Source organism: Dipodomys spectabilis, unplaced genomic scaffold (genome assembly GCF_019054845.1).
Source record: "Dipodomys spectabilis isolate Male_0828 unplaced genomic scaffold, ASM1905484v1 ptg000197l, whole genome shotgun sequence".
Lineage (NCBI taxonomy): Eukaryota > Metazoa > Chordata > Mammalia > Rodentia > Heteromyidae > Dipodomys > Dipodomys spectabilis.
Genome location: NW_024870874.1, coordinates 16,572,389 through 16,597,402, shown reverse-complemented (window position 1 = coordinate 16,597,402; position 25,014 = coordinate 16,572,389). Strand labels below are relative to the sequence as shown.

Genomic DNA, 25,014 nt, shown 5'->3' with positions numbered 1-25,014 from the left:
TGAGTTTTCTAATTAAGATACATATCTGGCACAAAACAATGCTACATAAAACTACAAACATAAGATGAAACACCAGTAATTGTTTTGGTAGCTAGATGCTGAAATTTTTTTTTCTTCTTGTTATATATAGCCCAAGCTGGCCTCTAACTTGTGATCCTTCCTGGATTATCAGCTCCCTGGCTGAAATAATTTATGTGTTCATAAAACGATTCAAAGATGGTAACAATATGAAAATGTTTTCAAAACTTAATTCTCTTTCCTTCTTTCCCTGAAAGTCCTAGTCCTGATAAATAAATGATATAAAACATCATTGTAGTAACAGCTCATTGTTCAAGTCCTCTCAGGGGCAATTCTGCAATAAGTAGTAGCTCACTAACTTACTACAAAAGATATATAGCAAAGGTGTTTCCTTAGCACCTACAGTTATTTTGCTAGAACACAACAGAAATTAGTAAGCAAAGTGAATAAAAACTAACTTTGGCTTCTAAACTGGAGGGTAAAAATTTTTAAGTTTTTCAGTAAGTTTAATTCTAAGAAAAAGCAACTATTACTAGGAAAGAAAAGTGAAAGATCCTAAGTTGCAGAAGGCAATTTGAAGCTGGGCACATGGTGTCCTGGTTTGAGGTCAGTCTGGGCAGATAAATTCATGAGAATCCTTTTTTTTTGGGGGGGGGGGGGCGGTTGTGGGGCCTGAACTCTGGGCCTGGACACTGTTCCTCAGCTCTTCAGCTCAAGGCTAGCACTCCTACCATTTGAGCCACAGCACCACTTCTGGCTTTTTTTTCTTTTTGCTTATGTGGTGCTGAGGAATCGAACCCAGCAGGGCCTCATGCATGCAAGGCAAGGGCTCTACCACTGAGCCACTTTCCCAGCCTCTGAGAATCCTCTTAACAAGCCAACCCCAGTAGGAAAGTCTGTAAGACTTTTTTTTTTTTTTTTTGGTCAGTCATAGGGCTTGAACTCTGGGCCTGGGCACTGTCCCTCAGCTCTTCAGCTCAAGGCGAGAGCTCTACCACTTCTGGTTTTCTGGTGGTTTATTGGTGATAAAGAGTCTCACAGCTTTTCATGCCTAGGCTGGCTTTGAACTGGGATCCTCAGATCTCAACCTCCTGAGTAGCTAGGATTACAGGCATGAGCCACCAGGCCCTGCTAGTGAGACTCTTATTTCCAATTAACACCAAAAAAAGCTGGAAGTGGAACTGTGGCTCAATCTAGCCTTGAGCTTTATAAAAAGTTCAGAGACAACACCTAGGCCCTGAGTTAAAGCCCCAGGACTAGCACAAAAAAAAATAATAAAAATTATAAGCAGAATAACATGAAAACTTCCCCCCAACCCCACCCCCACACAGTTCAGAGGAAAATACCATCTTCTCAGTAGATCTTTTCTTTACTACTGACCTGGGGCCTAACTCCCAACTAGCTCTTTTACCTAGCGCCCTTTGGTTTTCCTCATTACCACTATTCTGAAAGAGGCCAACTCTCAGCAAATATGCTTTAGATTCTAGCTCCTTACCTCTCCTCCGGCAGGTCACAAGACAGGTTGTTCGGTTTCAGTTGTGTCCACTCTCTGGTATTCAGATCTAACTTGTGCAGATCTGTGCTGTAAATGTAGCCAGTTGTCCCCCCAAAGACATAAAGGGAACCATTGATGATAGCCATGGCCTGAAGATAAAAAAGAATAACCTGTTAATAAGCTGTTGGTCACAGAATATAGACTTACCAGATTCCCCCAAATCATGTTTTATGAAACTTCTTTTTTCTATTTCCTTTTTTTTTTGGTACCTGTCCTGGGGGCTTGAACTCAGGGTCTGGGCACTGTGCCTGAGCTTTTGTGCTCAAGGCTAGTGCTCTACCATTTGGAGTCATAGCACCATTTCTACCTTTTTGGTAATTATTTGAATATAAGTTTCACAAATCTTCCTTCCTGGGCTGCCTCTGAACCACAATCCTTAGATCTCAACCTGAGTAGTTGGATTATATAGGTGTGAACCACCAATTGCTTCACTTTTTTTTTTTTTGTCAGTCTTAGGGCCTGTGCGCTGTCCCTCAGCTCTTCAGCTCAAGGCTAGTGCTCTATCACTCGAGCCATAGCACCACTTCTGGCTTTTTCTGCTTATGTGGTGCAGAAGAATCAAACCCAGGGCCTCATGTATCTATCTACCACTGAGACACCTTCCCAGCCCTTTTTTAAAAAAAAAAAAAACTCTAAAATATTAGTCTACAAGCTGAGAATGGTGTTTCACACCTATAATACCAGCACTCAGGAGGCTAAAAAAAATGGTGAATTTGAGACCTGTCACACAAAAACAAACAAACAATAAAATCAAGTGGTGTACTATCATAAACCTATAATCCTAACTACCAGGGAGGCCAAAGTGAAAGGATCACTTGGGGCCAAGAGGTAGAAAGCCAGCCCGATCAACATTACTAGACCTTGACTGTGAATAAAGAAACAAAGAATATCAAACCCTTAATCCACTAAATATTTTACATAATCTGAGGATTATTTTTAGAACTTGGTTATTACCCTTAGAAAGATAAAGAATTGTAAATTTTCTCTAGAAACACAAAGGGTTAGATCATAAACAAGAGCATTTCCATTCAAAGCTATTTCTTTGCCTAAGCAATCTAAGAAAGGAAAAAAAAAAAAGAAAAAAAAACCCTCTGAACTCTGAAGCAGCAGCAGTGATATGCAAATAAGTCACCAGAATCCTGTAAGCAGGAAATCCAGAGTTGGTGGTTTCATCAGACTCTCCAATGTAAATTTAGCTATTGTTATGGTCACTTCTTAGAATTTAAGTGCCTCCGGCGGTAGGATAAAGTGGTCTAGGAAATACCCTTTTCAAAATTAAAGCTCAGAGGTGCTTAGCAGTACCAGTGTCAAACAGTTGAGAAAGAAATCTACTTTTGGCTACTTTAAGCTTAGCTGTTACCCTCAAGAGTCTCTAATATAAGATGAGTAGCTAGCTCCCTTCTTTCTGGATTTAACTTTACAAACCTGAGGCTGAAGCACTGGAACCTAATTACCATATAATCTCAGACCCATGCATGTTTTTTACCCAAGTGCTGGGATCATCTACTACTTAGGTCAGCCAGCTCTTAATAGAATCCTGTCACTGTAAAAATGGCAGGACTAGGACTAAATTAGAACCTAGTCTCTCACTAGACATGGTTTACATGTGAGATTCTAATCTCAGGTTAGATCAGAAACAGTGGGAACAAGATGAAGGAAATGACAAGATCTACAAATTATAATTTCACACCAGAACTGGAAAATCCAATATTAATCATACTGAATTTATTCTCCATTTTTCTAAGAATGGTAGCACAATTGGCTCACACTGTACTCCTAGCTACTCAGGAGGCTGAGATATGAATCCAGCGAAGGAAGTAAAGTCAGTGACTCTTATCTTCAATTAATCACAGAAATAGCTGTAGATAGAACTGTGGTCAAGTGGTAGAGCACTAGACTTGAGCACAAAAGTTCAGGGGCAGCCAGGCACCCAGTGGCTCACACCTGTAATCCTAGCTACGCAGGAGGTTGAGATCTGAGGGTCATGGTTCAAAGCCAGCCCCAGGCAGAAAAGTCTGAGACTCTTATCTCCAATAAACCACCATAAGCGGTTCTGTGGCTCAAGTGGTAGAGCTCTGGCCTTGAGCTGAAGAGGGACAGCATACAGGCCCAGAGCCCCACGACCCAAAAAAAGTTAAGAGTTCAAGTCCCAGGATTCACACACACACACACACACACACACACACACACACATACACACACACACACACACAAAGATACACGGTGTATATATTTTTTTTTCTGAAGTCATTTCCAAACTATAAAAATATAAACAAATGCAAAACTGGCCACAGATTGGTACCTGTCCATATATACGACTGGGTTTCTTTCCCCGACAGCTGAGTAGAGCCCATCTCTTATATTTCACATTACAGACGTGTACATCATTGCCATTGCTCTCACCAAATGGGATGCCTGTACCACCAAACACTAACAGGTTGTTTCCATGCAGCACAACTGGGGGAAAAGAAGCACAAATTCAATTATGTACTGGCTATCTACAAAATGTTCCTCGGGGCTGGGAAGGTGGCTCAGTGGTAGAGCGCTTGCCTTGCATGCCTGAGGCCCTGGGTTCGATTCCTCAGCACCACATAAGCAAAAAGAAAAAAGCCGGAAGTGGCGCTGTGGCTCAAGTGGTAGAGTGCTAGCCTTGAGCTGAAGAGCTGAGGGACAGCGCCCAGGCCCAGAGTTCAGGCCCCACAACCAGACCCCAAAAAAAAACAAAACAAACAAACAAACAAAATGTTCCTGCATAAACCAGAATATCTGAAAAGCCCAGAAGTGTCTAATGTTCTCCAAAGCAGCCACTCACAGTTAACTACATAATTCTTCAGAAAAATGTGTTCACATTGTATGGGTTTTATCATATGAGGTATCATTAGGTACATAGAACATAGTATATATTTGTGGATAGAGCAGTGCCACAGCAGAAAGCAGAGTACAATGAGGCATCAGGATGACGAGATTAAAGGATCATTCTGTATTTGTCAGAAAACTGACTTCTACATTTTAAATTTATGTCATTTTAATCCACCACCAGATAGAAACACACCAATATCCTGTAGTAACACTGGTGTTCTTTATATCTTTTTTCTCTCTCAAATTAGTGCCTTTGTATTCATATTTTTTTAGTAGATTTTTGTTTTTTAACCAGTTCTTTAGGAAGTGGCGCTGTAGCTCAAGTGGTAGAGCGCTCACCTTGAGTTGAAGAGCTGAGGGACAACGCCCAGGCCCAGAGTTCAAGCCCCACGACCGACAAAAAAAAAACAAAAAAAAACTATATAGAGCACCAGTTCTTTAATTGATATAGTATAGTAATCAACAGCCTGTCTCTAGAACCAGTGTGGGTTCAATATGACCTCAGTAAATCTAGTTAACCTCCCTAACTGAACATTCACAACAACTCTACACAGTGGAATTATTACGTGTGTGTATGTGTGTGTGTGTGTGTGTGTGTGTGTGTGTGTGTGTGTGTGTGTGTTTGTGTGTGTGTTTCTGGGAACAAAACCCAGGGTCTTGGGCAGGCTAGGCAAGTACTCTGCCACTGAACTACACCCCTAGCCACCTTCTTCAGTTTTATAGATGATTAAAAAAAAGAGACGGGCCGGGCGCTGGTGGCTCACGCCTGTAATTCTAGCTACTCAGGAGGCTGAGATCTGAGGATCGCGGTTCAAAGCCAGCCCGGGCAGAAGAGACCGTGAAACTCCTATCTCCAATAAACCACCAGAAAATCGGAAGTGGCGCTGTAGCTCAAGTGGTAGAGTGCTCGCTTTGAGCTGAAGAGCTGAGAGACAGCGCCCAGGCCCAGAGTTCAAGCCCCACGACCGACAAAAAAAAAAAAAAGAGACGGGAAGTGATTTTAAAGGGTTCCCTAAAAAAATTCCTGCCAAGCTTGGATTCAATCCCAGGTAATAAGCTCCCAGAGCCTGTGCCCTTTTGTCATCACCCTAGGGCCTCTCCTAATCCTCTTCCACAAGTTCTTCACTTGTACAACGGCAATCATAGCATCATGTGGATTAAATAGACAATACGTATAACGTATTTCACTCAAGGGCTAGTCATTATCATTGTCATGACCCCATTTTTTGATCTTTAACTACAGTTTGTCTAGCATATAAACTAAAGTTTATATTAAAACCCTCCATTTTAGGGGCTGGGAAGGTGGCTCAGTGGTAGAGTGCTTGCCTTGCACGCATGAGGCCCTTGGTTCGATTCCTCAGCACCACATAAGCAGAAAAAAGCTGGAAGTGGCGCTGTGGCTCAAGAGCTGAGGGACAGTGCCCAGGCCCAGAGTTCAGGCCCCACGACTGGCAAAAAAATAAAAAATAAAAAAAATAAAACCCTCCATTTTATGTAAGTTAAAACTAAAAACTCATCTGGCAAGCCAACAGTAAGCAGACAGATTCAAATTCAAGACCTAAGTGATTCTGTATCACTATATTATATTATCACTGAAGTAAAATACCTATCTAATCATATGGTTTAATATGATTACAGCATTATATGTCACTAAGAAGAAACATGTAATATTGGATCTGACCTCTCAGGTAGTTCATAAAGTGGAAAGTCCAGGATTCCTTGAACTTACGTGACATAGACGCCAGCTCTCGGGGCATGTAGCCATCTGTGCCCATCTGATGCCAGACACCTGTTGCAAAATGATATCGCCAAAGCTCCCGGAAGAGAGGGTAGTCTTCATTATCTGGTCCTCCGGATTCATCATAGTCTGGGTTGTAACCTCCAAACACATAGAGGTTGGTATTATCTGCCACACAACGATGTCCACTGCGTGCAGGGGGAGGTCTATGGCCTAGAAAAGAAGAGGGCAGGTCTCCACAAGTGGCCCTGCATACTCTCAAACCACATTAATAACAACCATTTGAGCTTTAACAGGAAATCAAGGAGGATTCATAACATGGATTGCTTTTTATTTGCTTAGGATATCGCATGCACTCACACATACTACTTAAGATTATAAGAAACTAGTCCCATTTTTGTTTTACATGAATACTTTAAAATTTTAAGGACTGTGAAAAGATTTTTACCAAGGGAGCCAACATAGCATGACATAACCTCAAGAAAATGGCTAACAAATTGGAATTTTCAAGAAAAGGAAGAGGAGAGATTTAGTAATCCAAAAGCTAACAGGACAAGTTTTCTTATTTGTTTAGAGGAGAAAAAAAAATAGGCAAACCAAATTAAATGGTGAATATTAGAGAACTACATAAATATAATCACAAATGTGAATGAGTAATGTGTAAATAAAAACACACACAAAGTCTATAATTCTTCCACAATATGTAAGTGTACACTTAAAAAGCAAACTGGTTCTCCATGGGTCCTAGCAAAATTTTAAATTTAAATACCATTCCAAATATTTAGTAAGGAAGATCTTTATATTTATCTCTAAGAGCATGTATCATTCTACTAAAAGCATTAAGAAAAGCAATTTATGTAATTTAGATTTCAAAGCTTTGTAAAGTATCCTCCCCACCCAATCTGGTACTAGGAATTAAATCTAAGGTCTCACATGTGCTGAGCAGGCAAGCTGCCATTGAGCTAGATCCTAACCCCTTTCCGAAGCTTAAATGATATCAACTAGTTCATGAAAAATTATTTCATTATTTTAAAGTAAAAGAATAAAATAAAACCTTACATAACTTGTATTATCTTTATAATTTTTATTCTAGTCTGCACAAACCCTCATGTAGCTACAGAACCAACAGTCATCAATATACATGAGCTGGAGTAAGATGCTACTGTGGTTGCCTTGATACCCCAAGGACTGATCTACTTCCTCATTAGTACTGCATACTAGGATGATGTTAATATTTGTGACATTAGAAAGAGAAACATCTGTTCTACAAATAAACGTTCATGACCAAGCAAATAAGGTTTTATACTAAAATAAAAATCCCACTTTCTAGGATATGTTTTTAAAATAGAACTCAAAAGAAATTACACAAAGAATAGAGCAAATAAAAAATAAGCAACAATGAATCAATGAGTCATTCTGGTCCAGTTCTATGATCCTAAGAGTCTCTGATGGTTCCTCATTGCTCAAGGACAAGTTCTGCACCCAGTATTTCAAAGCCCTCCCGCTGACTTATCAATCACATTCACTACCGTCCATTCAGTCAGCCTCTCTGCTAGCAAGGCCTAGTCCTTCCTTTACACCCTCGCCTAGAGTTCCTACCCTCAGTTTCTAGTGGGAGAAATGCCTCCATGTTTAGACCATTCTCATTAATAAGGCTCTATGGCCCTTCTGGTTCAGTTACATACTACTCACTATTAGGATAGATGTACATAATCAGTAAAGATGATTGTTCTATAATTATGTAAATACAGGAATGAAGTATCAGGGAAACTTCTATCAGTGGGGCAAATTTACTACTGCACTGTGATTGACCTGAAATGAAGACTTCTGCCTCTTTCTATGACTCCAGAAACTCTGAAGAGCAATGTGGAAGAAGGAGCATGCACTAGGTTTAAATCTAAGTTCTCTGTAACTGCTACCTTGAGCAAGTCACTAGATTTCACTGGGTCTCAGTTTCCTCATCTGTACATGGGGATATTATTACTGTTTCTCACAGATTCACTACAACTATGTTAAACACATTCAATAGTTTATCTATTTTCCAGGAGACTGTAAGCTACTCGAGGGAAGAGGAATGATCTATACTCACCTTTCTATATATAACCAAGCCTAGAACACAGAAAACACTAGACAGGGTTGAAAATGAACTAATTTGTATTTCTCTACTTCATCAATTTGTTTTTCTTCTCTAAATAGATAATAAGCTCCTCAAGGGCAAAGACCATATATCACAACTATCCTGTACCATCCATAACACCTTAAACAGAGAAACAAAACAGGTCTAAAAGTTTTATTAACTTTAACCTTAGGTCAAAGTAAACAGTGACAGGGATAACCAAACATTGCTCTCTTCAGACTTTGATGTTATTATGTTTAAGAGTTGAAGGTGGATATAACTCAGTGGGAGACTGAGTTTGGTATGTGCAAGAGCCTGGGTTCAATCTCCAGCAATATGGGAAAGACAGAAAGAGAGGGAAGGAAGGAGGGAGGGAAATGGGCAGTAGGGATGAGAATGACCAAGGGTGAGATTCTGGATTATGAAATAATCTTTTTATTACTGTTATTATAAAGGTGATGTACAGAGGGGTTACAGTTATATAAGTCGGGTAATCAGTACATTTCTTTTTGGAACAGTGTTACCTCTTTCCTCATTTTCTCCCAGTTTTTCCTTCTCAACCTCCCTCCCCATGAAATGATCTTTTTAAGACACAAATGCTCATTAATTAATAAGATAAACCTACAGCAGGAGGATCACTAATTTGAGGCCAGTCTGGGCTATATATAGTAAAACCCAATTTCAAAAAAAAATCAAAACTTGGGGCTGGGAAGGTAGCTCAGCGGTAGAGTGCATGCCTTGCAAGCATGAGGCCCTGGGTTCGATTCCTCAGCACCACATAAACAGAAAAAGCCGGATGTGGCGGTGTGGCTCCAGTGGTAGAGTGCTAGCCTTGAGCTGAAGAGCTGAGGGACAAGCGCCCAGGCCGAGTTCAGGCCCCATGACTGGCAAAAAAAAAAAAAAAAATCAAAACAAAACATCAAAACAATAGGGAAACAAGCCAGGCTTAGTAACACATGCCAATCCCAACACCCAGGAAGCTGCATGACAGGAGTATCAAGAACCCAGCCTGAGCTATATAGTGAGATCCTATCTCAAATTAAAATAGAGTTGCTACCAGGTATGAACTCTAAAAAAAAAATCTCTATAGTGTTATTTGCTGCATTGCCTGGAGCCAGTATATTAATTTTAAGGCTATGTTAGAACAAATAAAAAGAAATGCAGTATGTTCTTAGATTTTCACTACAAGGCTCTATAGTAGGAAAAGTGCTCTAAGTTTTCCATCAACTATTTGTGTAGCAAAAACAACTGATTCACATAGGTACATACTGAGTCAATGAAAAGATAATTTAGTATAAAATTAATTCGCTTGTTCACTCATTAAGTAAAAAATATTACTGTTTGCCAGCCATGCACTATGTAGGAGCACCAGGTATGGAGTTACAACAAGACAATTACTATCTGTCCTCTGGAGCTTATATTCTACTTCCATCCTGTCAAACACAGTAGGCACTAGCCATAGATAGTTATTTGATACTTAAAATTTGGCTGGCCCAAACTGAGATGTGTCTAAACTGTAAAATAACAACTGGATTTAAAAATTTTAATAACCCAATAGAAATCTCAAATTACTACTTTTTAGATTATTTTAATATATCTATCAAATTACAGACATGATACTTTGTTGTAAAGTAATAAAATATCATTTATATAAATTTTATTTATACCTGTATTTATGTAAAACATGGATATAAATTCTTAAATATTAACTTTTGTTTTTTAACTTCTTTAATGTAGCTCCTAAAAAATTTTCAATTCTGTTGGGCACTGGTGGCTCATGCCTGTAAATGTAACTAGTCAAGAGGCTGAGATCTGAGGATTACAGTTCAAACCCAGCCCAGGCAGAAAAGTCCCCAAGAGACTCTTATCTCTAATTAACCACTCAAAAATCAAAAGTGGAGCTGTGGCTCAAAGTGTAGAGCACTAGCCTTAAGCAAAAGAACTCAGGGATAGCGTCCAGGTCCTGAGTTCAAGCCACATACTGACCAGAACAAAACAACACAAAAAACAACCTTTGAACTCAATGCTTCACACACTATTTTGATCAGACAGTGAGGGTCTAACCCAATTTCTAGCTAGTTAATAATCTCATGATCTACTCAAACTAAATGACTGGATAAAGAGAATCTGATTTTTGTTTGATAACTATTAAACAACCTAGTTGGGCAGCAGTGGCTCATATCTGTAATACTAGCTACTTAGGAGGCAGAGACTGGAGGATCATAGTTCAAGGCCAGCCTAGGCATTAAAGTTTGGAAGACTATCTCAATCAATGGCTGAGCCATGTGGTGGGGACAAGTGGGGAAAATTGGGAGAGAATGAAAGAAGGGGTGACACTATCCAAAAAGAAATATACTCATTACCTGACAGCAACCCTTCTATACATCACTTTTATAATAACAATAAACATTTTAAATGACCAAGTAAGTCCAAAGGGAGAAGCAGAATAGCTCAAGTTGTAATGCACCTGCTTAGCAAGCACAAGACTCTAAGTTCAAATGTGCCATCAAAACAAAAACATCAGCACAAAAATGGGTTGGAAGTGTGGCTCAGTGGTACAGCTTCTGGCAAGCAAAAGCACTGCCCCTCCCACACACACACACAAATATTCTCCCTTCTTTCTCTCTTCTCCCTCTCCCTCCCCTTATTTCCTTCTCTCCAGCCTGTCAGGAGTCTTACAGCTAGAAGTCAGTGGTAACTTTACTCCTCTTTCTCAGTCAGGAACTACAGATTTCTTTCTCATATTTATAGCCCAAGACTAATATATTAGGAACTCATTCCATTTTTAATAAATCATGGGAAATTGTCAGGGCAAAGGCTATAGAAACTAAGCATTAATTTTCATGATATAGAACATAGCACAGGCTCTCAACCTTGAAAAAATGAAATTGGGTTTCAGTTAAAGTAGCTCTCTGAATCCTTTCCCCAAATCTCCATGTACAAATCTCTTTCCTTATAATTACTTATGCTAACAAAATTGCCCACAGTATTGGTTTATCTAGTTCTGAACTCCCATTAGAAATTAGCAGTAAAAACAGAAAATTGAACCCATTAGAAGTAAACTTTTTTTATTAGCATCCATTAGCTGTACAAGGAGGACTTCATTGTGACATCTGCACACATGCACACAAAGTACTCCAATCAATCTCACTTACGACCTACCCCTTCCTAATACAATTTCAACAAGTTTCACTGCTCTATTTTCATACATGCCAACAATCTATTTCATCTATATTCATCCTCTTTCACCCTCAGTAGCTCATCCCCTTCATTAGTACCCCCTCAACAGAGCCTGTCTCTTTCCCCTTCTCTAACCTCCTATTAATCAACAGCTTTTATGGGATTCTTTATGATGTTTTCACCTATAATTGCAATGTATCTCAACCTGATTCATTAACTTTTTCCCTTCCCATTCTCCTAAGTAGCCCTTTAGTTAGACTCATGTTCTATGTTTAACCATGCATAAAATATGTATTCAGGAATATAGCCATGAATATGTATGTCTTTTAAGTCTAGCTTCTACATACAAGCTAAAATATTTTGTTCTTTGAGCTTGGTCTGTCTCACTCAATATGATATCCTCCAATTCCATCTACTTTACTGCAAATGATTTTATTTTCTTTCTAGCTACATAATACTCCGAGTGTGTGTGTGTGTGTGTGTGTGTAAATTTTTTTTTTCTTTCTGGCTACATAATACTCCAAGGGTGTGTGTGTGTGTGTGTGTGTGTGTGTGTGTGTGTGTGTGTGTAAATTTTTTTTTTATTTTCTTTCTGGCTACATAATACTCCAAGGTGTGTGTGTGTGTGTGTGTGTGTGTGTGTGTGTGTGTGTGTGTGTGTGTGTGTGTGTGTGTGTGTGTGTAAATTTTTTTTTATTTTCTTTCTGGCTACATAATACTCCAAGGGTGTGTGTGTGTGTGGTGTGTGTGTGTAATTTTTTTTTTTCTTTCTGGCTACATAATACTCCAAGGGGGTGTGTGTGGTGTGTGTGTGTGTGTGTGTGTGTGTAAATTTTTTTTTTGGTCAGTCGTGGGGCTTGAACTCTGGGCCTGGGCACTGTCCCTGGGCTCCTCAGCTCAAGGCAAGTGCTCTACCACTTGAGGCACAGCACCACTTGCAGTTTTCTGGTGGTTAACTGGAGATAAGAGTCTCAAGGATGGGCTGGGAAGGTGGCTCAGTGGTAGAGCGCTTGCCTTGCATGCTCAAGGCCCTGGGTTCGATTCCTCAGCACCACATAAGAAAAAAGCCGGAAGTGGCGCTGTGGCTCAAGTGGTAGAGCGTTAGCCTTGAGCTGAAGAGCTGAGGGACAGCGCCCAGGCCCAGAGTTCAGGCCCCACGACCGGACCCCCCCCTCCCCCAAAAAAAAGAGTCTCAAGGACTTTCCTGCCTGGGCTTGCTTTGAACTGTGATCCTCAGATCTCAGCCTCCTGAGTAGCTAGAATTACAGGCGTGAGCCACCGTTGCCCAGCTTGTGACATGTTCTTCATTCACTCCTCTGTGTTGGGTACCTCAGCTGACTTCATTGGCTGCATACTGTGAACAGTGTTGTAATAATAAACAAAGGAATGCAGGTACCTTTCTTTTATATTGATTTGCTCTCCTTAATATCCAGAAAGGTCCATATGGCTAGGAGATTATGTGCTTCTGATATCTGAGCCATTTTCTCTTTCAAGTTATAATACTTGCTCTTGATACCAAGCAGTAAGTAGGGAAATGGGTTTTAATTTCTATCCCAAAGACCAAAAGAAATTATCTGGGATAATGTGACAAATAATTAGACTCTTCTCAATGTTTTCATTATAAATAATATTGCTAAAAATTTATTCTACATATTCATATGTAAATGTATGAGTCTGAAAGACTTACTGAGTCAAAGGAACACACATTTAAAATGGATACAGATACAATAATGCTATAAAGCCACACTGTGCTCAAAAAAATCTGGGCCAGTTTTACTTCCAGATACGTATATGGAAGTGCCTATTTCTTCTTTCCCTCCTTTTCTTCTCTATGTCTCTTTTTCTTTCACTTTGTTTCCCAGAAACATGTATGGAAGTGCACCTCCCTACTTTTTCTTTTCTCTGGCTTTTTGGGATAGGCTCTCCATGTGTAACCCAGGTTGACCTTGAGCTAGCAATCTTTCAGCTTCAGCCTCCCAAGGGCTGGGATCTCAGGCATGAATCACCATGCCCTACTAACATGGCTCTTTTCTTCCTTCTCACTTTAATTTGTTCATTTGTGATCATCTGATGGGTACAAATTGGTGCCAGGTTAAACTACACTTCCCCAATTTTATGGATTCATGGGTCTATTGGCTCATTTGTATTTCTTTTATAATCTGCTTTATCATGACCTCACTTTTCACCTTACATACTTTCATATTAGCTGAATATTTTAGTAAATGGAGATTACATTTGTATATTTTAAAACAAAATAATTCTGAAAGGCCTTTAGCACTATTAATTTTAGTTATAGAAATATATGTATATGTACATATATATTCATATCCTTCCTTTATATTTTTTAGAAATCCTTTGACAATTACAGTAGCCTTAGTGATATCATTGTTTAGATGTAACTCTAAGTCTTACATACTGCTTCTTATACTCTACCTTTTTTTTTAGACTTGCCACTTACCTGGGAGTACCTCTTCAACTAAATTTCCCCAGAGGGATGTATGTTATAAACTTTTAGAGTTCTTTTTCTTTGACTCCCTTCTTAAACATTAGTGTGGCTGGGTACAGATCTTACACTCAAAATTATTTCTCCTCAGAAAACTGAAGCACTTACTTATCTTAAGGAACCCAGTGACAGCCTGCCCCTCAACCTTGAGTATTTCTATACAACTTGTGTTCTACATCTAGAATCATAAATAGTTCAGTAACATACATTCATATATAGCAGGAGCTAGACTATATTTTTTTCAGCAGTGGTTTCTCACCCAATATGATTCAAATTGTTTTTTTTGTTGTTGTTGTTGTTTTGGTTTTTTTTGGGTCCGGTTGTGGGGCCTGAACTCAGGGCCTGGGCGCTGTCCCTCAGCTCTTCAACTCAAGGCTAGCGCTCTACCACTTGAGCCACAGCACCACTTTTGGCTTTTTTTCTTTTTGCTTATGTGGTGCTGGGGAATCGAACCCAGGGCCTCAGGCATGCAAGGCAAGCGCTCTACCACTGAGCCACCTTCCCAGCCCCCTCAAATTGTTTTTGATCACCCTGAAAATTTTAACAATAGCAGCTAACATTACTTCAGCATTTGCTAAATGTAAAATACTCTCAAGTGTCTTGTGCACATTGTCTCTCTGAATGTTCATAATAATTCTATAAGGTACTATTACCACATCCTAATTTTACAAATAAGGAAACTGATTTTAAAAAGAAAAGAAGATCAAGCAACTTGGCCAAGATTACCCAACTGACAAATGGCAGAGCCTGGATTCAGACATCTCCCTTTTCTGTTTGTTGGGAGTTTTGTTTGGTAATACAACTGATTTATTTGTTGTCTTTTTGCCTGTTTTGTCATTTTTAGTGCTTTCTGAGAAGCAGTGAAAGTTAAATGAGTACTTCTAGTTCCTCACTTCATGATGGAAACCCACTGGTCTCAGAATACCACACTTTTTTTTTTTTTAAATAGGTCATGGGGCTTGACCTTGGGGCCTGGGCGCTATCCCTAAGCTCTTTTTGCTCAAGGCTAGCCCTCTACCACTTTGAGCCACAGCACCACTTCTGGTTTTCTGGTGGTTAATTGGAGATAAGAGTCTCACAGACTTTCTTACCCGGGCTGGCTTTGAACCACGATCCTCAGATCTCAGCCTTCTGAACAGCTACAGGCATGAGCCACCGGTGTCCGGCTCAAAACCACACTTTTAATTAGTAGAAATATCTTTTGAGAAGATACAGGTCCTAGTGAAGAAATCTAGCGACAAAAAAACAGGCCCTGTGAAACTGTTTTCAGTTATCAACAGTGGTAACATAAAGGACTCCCAAAACAAAAAGCTTCAAAGTGCTATTTCAAAAGTATAGATAAAGCCGGGCGCTGGTGGCTCACGTCTATAATCCTAGCTACTCAGGAGGCTGAGATCTGAGGATCGCGGTTCAAAGCCAGCCTGGGCAGGAGAGACCGTGAGACTCCTATCTCCAATAAACCACCAGAAAACCAGAAGTGGCGCTGTAGCTTAAGTGGTAGAGTGCTTGCCTTGAGCTGAAGAGCTGAGGGATAGCACCCAGGCCCAGAGTTCAAGCTCAAGCCCCACAACCAACAAAAAAAAAAGTATAGATAAGTTAACAGGAAAAAAAAAGAAAGAAAAATAAAGGGAAACACCAAACGAAACACTAAATAATAGCATTTTCACATTCTCTGTCAGAGTCACTAGAGAGAAGCTAAGAATGCCCTAAAATTTTAGACCCACGCTAGTCCAATAGCAGCCTTTTAATAATTCAATATAACACAAACACATGTAATGTTCCTACCACATGCACTGTGCTATGAAGTGAAAGGCACTATCCACTGTTCCTGCCCATGCGGAGCTCACAATCTAACAAGAAGCACAGACAAGAGAAAAAAGAAACATTGAATTCCACATGATAAGTGTTGATACAGGTAGGTACACAGAGGGTAATGCTCTCAGACCAGAGGGCACAAGCCTACCAAGGAAGTTTCCTTGGAAATAACTGCTAGGCTTAGTGTTAAAGAACCAAAGAGGTTTTTTCTGGAAATAACTGTTAGACTAAAGGTTAAATGATACCCTATTATTGCCTTGCAGATATTAAACCAAGTTTATTATCTAGTCTCTCTCTCTGTTCTCTCTCTCTGTCTCTGTCCTGTTTTCTCTCTCTGTTTTCTGTTCTCTCTCTCTCTCTCTCTCTCTCTCTCTGTGTGTCAGTTGTGGAGTTTGAACTATGGGCCTGGGTGCTGTCCCTGTGCTCCTCAGCTCAAGGCTACTGCTCTACCACTTGAGCCACAGCACCACGTCCAGTTTTCTGGTGGTTAACTAGAGGTAAGAGTCTCACAGATTTTCTTCCCCAGGCTTTGAACTACAATCCTCACATCTCAGCCTCCTGAGTAGCTAGGATTACAGACATGAGCCACTGGCACCCGGCTATTATCTAGTCTCTTAACACCTACCCATCTAACAGCTATGGTCCACACAGAAAACTGGAACACAATTTTTTTCTTCCCTCTCTATATTCAATTAGTAATCAAGTCTCCACTATTCAACATCCTTATATTTCAAACTCATGCTCTACTCTCTGAATCTACTATAGCTACCTTCATTTCAGGCTCCATCATCTTTCACCTTGGTATCTGTAACAATCTTGCAACCAGTCTTTCAATTAACTCTCTTCTCTAGCTTCAAAAGCAAATCTGATCATGAACACTCCCTTCAATGGTATCCTCTCCACCTGGCATCTCCAGCTTCTCAACTTCTCTTCCCCACTTGGCTTAACTTCCTATGGACTTCTAAGAGCACCATGCTGGGTTTGTTCACGTGCCTTTCCTAAAGGTACTTGGTCCCTGTGGTTTGAGATTCCAGCCCTCAACTTGTTAACCTCTAAGGTTATCTCTTACGGACAGTCATCCTGAGGTCTACTCCTCTCACTTTCCTCCCACCAAACTGAATTGGGAGCCTCTCCAGTGCGTCCCACACCCATTCTATCTCATCAGGATCCTTATCACAAAGAATTAGGCTCAAATATGCTGGAATTTTTTCTTTACCTGGACCTCTACAGCACAGTTCCTCGTCCGTATTTCAGGAAATACTGAGATAATGAAAGAATGAACAATGAACAAACCAAGATAGCCAAACCTAATAAAGTTGATGAGACAACCAAAGGAGATGATGGGGAGGACAGCACACAGGAGCAACACCCATTTTCATTGGGTGGGAAGAAAGAAGCTAGTGAAGGAAACAATGAACAACTAAAGAGGCAGAAGAAAACATCTAGGATCCTATACAGTACTTCATCCCAACAGTAGAGAAAATTTTAAGAAGGTATAGGTGGTCAATGGCTACATACATTCCAAACTGGCCAAAGGAGGTGAGAAGTAAGACGGGCATTAATTTGAAAAAGGTCTGTGGTGATCTCAACAATGCTACTGCTGACTGCAGTTGCACCACACTTTTCTCAGAATTGTCTATGACCAGCTTTCTTAGCCATTGTTTAAATTAGGGCTTATTAAGTAAGTAACCAATGGTATGAAACTTACCTGTGCAATCTTTTTTCCCCATGATTAGAAATTGAAAGATAAAGACTATACAAAAGAAAACAAAAACCCCACCTTCCAGATAAAACCACTTATTTCACTATTTCTTTGTTTTTTAAATGTTTATGGTTTGATATGATTATACTGTATTTTATAGCCTAATTATTTCTTAATTATGCTTATATTGAGTAAGAATAACTAATTATAAGTAAATTAACTAGTAAGTAATAAAGTTTAATTTATGCTTCCTTCAGACCAAGTTAACTTCTCATTATAAGTCAATAAATTAGCATTTTTAATTTATAAATTAGAATAAAAAATGGTATAGAATTAAGACATCCTGCTTGGCCACATGTGCACAATGGTTTTTCTGTCACATACTACCAAATTCCTCTCTTAATTTTTATCAATAACACTATTGATGCTATAAGTGGCACACTATCTTGTTTCTTGGTCTGCTTAGGCCTACTTTTAGTCTTTTCATTTTCTGGAGTTCGGCTCTAAAGAACTGGGCACTAGATATATAAATAACTATCACAGTTGCAGAATTTCCTAGGTTTTTGTATTAATCTCTTCAATTAAAATTAGATACATTAGCTTATAAATAATTTAATAAAGTTTAAGTTATAAAATTATATGCTTCACTGATGATTTGCTATTTTTAGAAAAGTAAACAGTTTTTAATCCTTTTCTGATATATGTATTTTTAATTCCAACATGGATTAAGTATTAATGGACAATATTAAAAGTAGAAGGAATCTGATCTTTCTATAAGGAAGAATCTGATCTTTCTAAAAAGAAAAAGATTTTTTTATTGTTGTTTTGATTTCTGGTGCCACTCCTGGGGCTTAACTTGGGGCCTGAACCTTGTCCCTTAGCTTTGTTGCTCAAAGCTAGTACTTTACCACTAAAGCCACTGCTCTACTTTGAGCTTTTTTTTTTTCTTTTTTAATTTGGTGGTTTGGAGATAAGGGTCTCATAAACTTTCTTGCCTAGGCTGGATTCAAATTGTAATCATCAAATACCAGCCTTCTGAATTAGTAGGATTACAAACTACCAAGCTACCAGCACCTGGCATTTTTATGTTTTTTGGTACATTTTGCCAAATTAGATCTGGAAAAGCTACATCAAAGCTCAATATTTGAGTTTTATTTTCCCTTACACTTGCCAACCCAGGGCTTTTTTTTTTTTTTTTTTTGCCAGTTCTGGGGCTTGAACTTAGGCTTGGGCACTGTCCCTGAGCTTCTTTTGCTCAAGGCTAGCACTCTAACACTTGAGCCACAGTGACACAGTCTTTTCTGTTTATGTGGTACTGAGGAATTGAACCCAGGACTTTATGCATGCTAGGCAAGCACTCTACCAGTAAGCCACATTTCCCAGCTCTGGGCATTCTTATTTTTGTTTTTTGTTAACCCAGTAGGTAAAGATTGCTTTTGATATAATTGTCACACAACATTAGTGTTTGACTCTCTTGGCATTTCTTCTTCATGAGTTAACTAGTCATATCCTTTTTAACTATTTTTCTAGTGGACATTTGCTTTTAGTCTATTGATTTATAAACACTCTTTATATATATATATATGGTACTGTATTAACCATTTGTAACAAATACCAGATTACTTTCCCTTTTAATGTATGGTTTGACACCTTGGGTTTTTATTTTATACTACTATACAGATAGTCTTTTATCTCTCCCTTATAATCATATCTGTAATACTATTTTTCCCACTCATAGTTTATAAACTACTCAAAGTTCTTTCTAATATATTTACAGTGAAATACCACTGATACTGGTGAGATGATTTATCTCTACCATTTAATAAACATTAAGAGATTCTAACTCCCCAAAATGTATCAGTACAATGCCAACAGTAAATACAAAACTTAGGTTTAAAACTAAATTCTAGACTTCCCTTATTCCAATTTCAGCTATTAAGACAAAGAACAACAAGAGTTTTGAGTTTAGAAAATTCATTCAAAATTCCCTTTACCCCATATGAAGCACAGATCTCTTGCTAGTTATCACCCACCTCTCAAAAACCTGTTAGGGATCCTTATGATGGGACAGGACTGAATGAAGCGCCTCCTAACTGGGTCCCATCGTATTTTCTTCTTACCTGTTACCACAATTATCAGCAATAAGTCAGACACATACAAACATAGCAAATAATACATAGTTACTGTATTATAAAGACAGAAAAACAGGAAACAAAACAATACTTGAGTACAGAAAGGAAGTGATGAAAAGTAGCATTTAACTCAGTTTTCAAAGTAAAAATTAAGTCAATATATAAGCAGTGGTGAAGGTTTTCAACTCTTATCCCCAAAGAATATGAATAACCATATAGACCTTTTCCCAGGATTCTGATTCAATAGTATATGTACTCAATAACCACCATTGCCATCTTGTGGCAAAACCACCAGGAGCTTTAGAAACTATTGGAAGCAATATTTAAGTCACCGAATATCCAAAAAGGAGCACTACCCAAAAGTAATTGGACATAACTGGCTCTTGGTCTCCTCAAGATTTGGTATCTTTCTTTTATTAGCTGTACAGCAATGGGCACCAGCCTATAAATATGAAATAAATTGAGCTTGTTATAAGTAAAATTATATAAGAACCAAACAAACATTCCTAGCTAGGCATTTTGATGGGTGAAGTGTTGGACATGCAATCTCTCTTTCGAGGAAACAAACCAGCTCCATAGGAACCCCCATCAGAACTTGGTTTTTTGTTTTTTGGGGGGGTCCAGTCGTGGGGCCTGAACTCTGGGCCTAGGTGCTGTCCCTCAGCTCTTCAGCTCAAGGCTAGCGCTCTACCACTTGAGCCACAGCACCACTTCCGGCATTTTTCTTTTTGCTTATGTGGTGCTGAGGAATCAAGCCCAGTGCCTCATGCATGCAAGGCAAGCGCTCTACCACTGAGCCACCTTCCCAGCCCTAGAACTTGTTTTTAATAGAAAAAAAAGCAAGGAATTTATGAAACAATTAAATAGGGTGATTTTTTTTTCTCTCTCCAAAGTTTTGATAATACCAAAGACAGCTCTTATTGATAATAAAATAATTAATGTTTTCTTTTATTCTTTTTTTTTTCTTTTTTTTTTGTTGTCGGTCATGAGGCTTGAACTCTGGGCCTAGGCGCTGTCCCTCAGCTCTTCAGCTCAAGGTTACCACTCTACCACTTGAGCCACAGTGCCACTTCTGATTTTCTGAGTGATTTATTGGGGATAAGAGTCTCACAGACTTTCCTGCCCGGGTTTGCTTTGAACTGTGATCCTCAGATCTCAGCCTCTTGCATACCTAGGATTACAGGCGTGAGCCACTGGCACCTGGCTGTTTTCATAGCATTTAAAGTTGATAATATGACATAATTATCATATAATTATCATAATATGTCCTGATAGACATATATGATGTCACAATTCTCTAAATACTCCTGAACTGATCTAGCACTAATCTTACTAATCACCTAATTTGCCTGAAGCCTTGTGCTAGAGCTTAGAGTTGGACGAGAAGGAAGTGACTGGCTCCTATCCATAAGAGCTTATGCTCTAATGAGCAAGGCAGATGTATAAACAAGTAATTACATTACAGTGAAATGACTGTTGGAACATGGGCTATAAAAACACTTTGAGGGGCTGGAAAGGTGGCTCAATGGTAGAGTCCTTGCCTTGCATGCATGCAGCCCTGGGTTCAACTCCTCAGCACTACCTAAGCAGAAAAAGCCAGAAGTGGTGTTGTGGCTCAAGTGGTAGAGCACTAGCCTACTACTGAGGGCCAGCGCCCAGGCCCAGAGTTCAGGCCCCACAACCGACCCAAAAAAAAAAAAAAAACACTGAAGAAGATTATTATATTTATAAGTGGGGACACTAAAGGAAAATTAAGTAATTGAAGGCCAGGGCCAAAAGTTAAACTTAGTCAAGGAATAAGGATCCTGTTTTCTGCCAAGGGCCAACTGGATATTCATATCATTCATTCAAGGGCCATAGAAAATGATCAATACAGGAAGGTGAGCCAACAGCAGCCAATAAGAAGCATATATGTCTGTCTTATCATGTACCAGAGGATTTCTCCAACCTTATTTAGTCTGTAGACCAAGAGGCTCCTTATGCCTGGATGCCTTCTTTCAGAAACCACACTTACCCTGTCTCAAGTTTCCTAGAAAATGACTGGTTCTTGTTTTGGGCAATTGGAAACATATTCAAATATTCATCAGCAAGACCTTGTTTGTCTACTAAAGAACTTTTACATTGGGATATACAAATTCTTTTTGTGTCTGGTGCCAGTCTGGGGCTTGAACTTAGGGCCTGGGTACTGTCCCTGAGCTGTTTTGCTCAAGGCTAGCACTACCACTTGAGCCATAGCTATACTTCCAGCTTTTTGGGTAATTAATTGGAGATAAGAGTCTCACTGACTTTTCCAGGCTAGTTTTGAAACATGATCCCCAGATCTCAACCTCCTGATTACAGGTATGAGCCATCAATGTCTGGTCACAAATTCTGCACAGTGAATTATGACATTACCTGAGCTTGTTTGCTTAATATCATGGAGAAAAGACACTTGTAGGTTAGAATTATTTTGCTTACAAAAAGGTTCATCTTTTAATCCTTTAAATATTTTAAGTTAGTAGATCCCAAATGTTGGTCTATTGTCCACTGCTAGGTTTAAGTAAAGATTACCAGACCTACACAAAACAAGAAAACTATAAACAAGGTAGTGAGTTTACCAAGAACAAAAATGTTCTCTTTAAAGACCTACCCTTTTCTCCACAGATTAGAACTTTTTTAGTGTTAAGAATTCTTCATTTTATGAAAAGATAATGTTAGAAAATGCTGTTAATTTTTTAATACCTTTCCTTAGAAAAACAGAACATTTGCAAGCCTATATGTCTGCCCTAAATATATGTATATATAGATCTAGATCTAATGTATAGTTATGTATAGATACATGTACAGATGTCTATATATCTAGACATATAGATCTAAATCTATATATACATATTTTTAAATATATGGATTTATGACATCCAAACTGCTGAAGAAACACTGCTCTCATGAATTAGTAAGATATGTGTTGATGACTCCTGAATATAGTATAAGGAAACCATATTGTCAAAAGATACATAGCATACATGTAAAAGAAACTTCCCTTACCCTCAGGCATATATTCTAATTTGGGAGACAAGACAGACACAGAAAAACAGTTAGATAGCAATACAAGACAGGATATAACAAGTGATTAGCTTAAAAAATTTGACATTTTTATGTATCAAAAGCATTAAAATGTACATACCCTTTGACCCAGCTATTCCACTTCTAGGAATCTATTCCTAAAGAAATGATCATAGATGTATGGAAAGATGGATGGACAAGGATACTAACTATGGTAGTAATATTTGTAATGGTAAAATAAATTAGGAACACTTCCAATGTCCAATGATAGGGAGACAGTTAAGTATGTTAAATAAACATACTTAAATATGTTCAGATCCTATAAAACTCTTAAAAGTATATTAACAGTGTTTATTAACATGACAAAATGGTTTACAATATCTTGTGAATGAACTAGTTACAAAATGATATTAAAGTATGATACAATTTTAGTAAAGAAAAATTTTATGTTCATGAGCATACAAGAAAAATACACATCAAATTTTAATTATGGTTAGTTATCTTTGGGTGGTTATTATGAATGATTGGTTTTTGTTTTTGTTTTTCCTTTTGTGTTGTTCTTTATATTCCAAGCTCTCTCATTGAGTAGGCATTACTTTTAGACTGGAAGAAAAACAATACCACATTAATTTTTTCTAAAGTATAATTTAAAAAATACTGGAAAGAAACATACCAAAATGTTAAAAGTGGTTATGACTGGTGTTGGAGTAATTACTCCTTCTATGTTAGCAAAAAATTGTATGTCATATTACTTTATGTGCCATATGAAATTTCAACTGTTTCAGAATAACAATGAGAGAATGACACTGGAAATTAGTGAACTAAGGATATACACAAAGCTCCTTTGGGGCTGGCTCAGTGATAGAGCTCTTGATCAACATGTACAAAGCCCTAGGTTTGATCTGCAGGGGAGAAGAGATCTTTTATGTTTTCTCAGATCTGTGTCAAACACCTTTGGCATGTTTCTCTCTCAGCAAATAACACCAGTATTACAGGCACAGATAGGCTAATGCTGACTCCACAGAGGTGACCTGAGGAAGTGGGGCACTGACTTCAGAACCCATGTGTTCTTCCTTTACCCAAAGAGGAGGAAACAAACAGAAAGCAGCAGCACAGTAGTGTAACAGTAACAAATAGAAACATATGCCTTTTTAATTTCACATAAATAAAATACATTCCTGCTCTGAACTTTTGGTTAAAGTTTATATATATATATATATATATATATATATATATATATATATACACACATATATACACACATATATATTTTTGGGGGTGGGGGTCAGTCATGGGCCTTGAACTTGAACTCTGGGCCTGGGTCCAGCTCAGCTCTTCAGCCCAAGGTGAGAGCTCTACAACATGAACTACAGCACCACTTCCGGTTTTCTGAGTGGTTTATTGGAGATAAGAGTTTCGCAGACTTTCCTGCCCGGGCTGGCTTTTGAACCATGATCCTCAGATCTCAGCCTCCTGAGTAGTTAGGATTACAGATATGAGCCACCAACACCTGGCCGAGTTTTTACATATATTTAAACTGCTGATTTTCATTAGTGATTGCTTCAAAGGCAATCTTTTTTTTTTGGAGGGGGGAGAGGGGTCAGTCTTGGGGCTTGAACTCTGGGCCTGGGTGCTGTCCCTTAGCTCTTCAGCTCAAGGCTAGCGCTCTACCACTTGGGCCACAGTGCTACTTTCAGTTTTCTGGTGGTTAATTGGAGATAAGAGTCTTACGGACTTTCCTGCCCGGGCTGGATTTGAACTGCGATCCTCAGATCTTAGCCTTTCTAAGGCAATCTTTAAAATGAAAAACATTGTTCTAATGATTTCACTCATTATTTGCTTTTATCTTTCTTCTTTTTCTGAAGTTTTTTCACCATAAAAATATATAACCATTCACTGAACCAAAACAAAAGCTGAGTAAACTCGCCTTCCCCAAAGTCTTGCAAATAATTCATTTTTTTAAAATTCATAATTGAAAGAAAACAAGAAATGTCCTTAGTAGATTAAAACTATGAGCAATCACTGAAAGAGGAAAAGTAATTAGAATTAGACTACAGGAAAAACTACACAGTTCTAAACAGCAGAATAAAAAAAGGATAGACCAAGTTTTGGTGGTGGCCTCGTTTACACTAAGGTAAAGTAAGCCCAGAGATGGAAGACAGCAGGAAGAATTGAAACCATTTACAAAATTTACAGCATGACTGCGTGGAGGGAGCACAGAAGTCACAGCAGATAGGACCCCTAACATCCCTTTTCCTTGTTTAGTCAAGTGGTATAGAATAGAGAGTTTTGCTACAATAGTAGTAAGAGTACAATGTAGTAAGAGGAATACTAACACTTAGACCATAGAAATT

General features: G+C 38.7%; 1 protein-coding gene across 2 annotated transcripts in view; it reads right to left on the bottom strand.

The window, feature by feature from the left end:
• The window catches only part of Klhdc10 (kelch domain containing 10), a 52,526-nt gene that overhangs the window by 11,857 nt on the left and 15,655 nt on the right, over window positions 1-25,014 (bottom strand). The window contains exons 2-5 of one of the 2 annotated variants that reach the window (XM_042695888.1): window positions 19,520-19,606; window positions 6,162-6,383; window positions 3,876-4,030; window positions 1,514-1,662 (exon numbers count right to left, since the gene is read on the bottom strand). In XM_042695888.1, the coding sequence (XP_042551822.1) occupies window positions 1,514-1,662; window positions 3,876-4,030; window positions 6,162-6,383; window positions 19,520-19,606 (613 nt within the window). The remainder of the gene's footprint in view (window positions 1-1,513; window positions 1,663-3,875; window positions 4,031-6,161; window positions 6,384-19,519; window positions 19,607-25,014) is intronic. The other variant, XM_042695889.1, reaches the window with a different exon arrangement.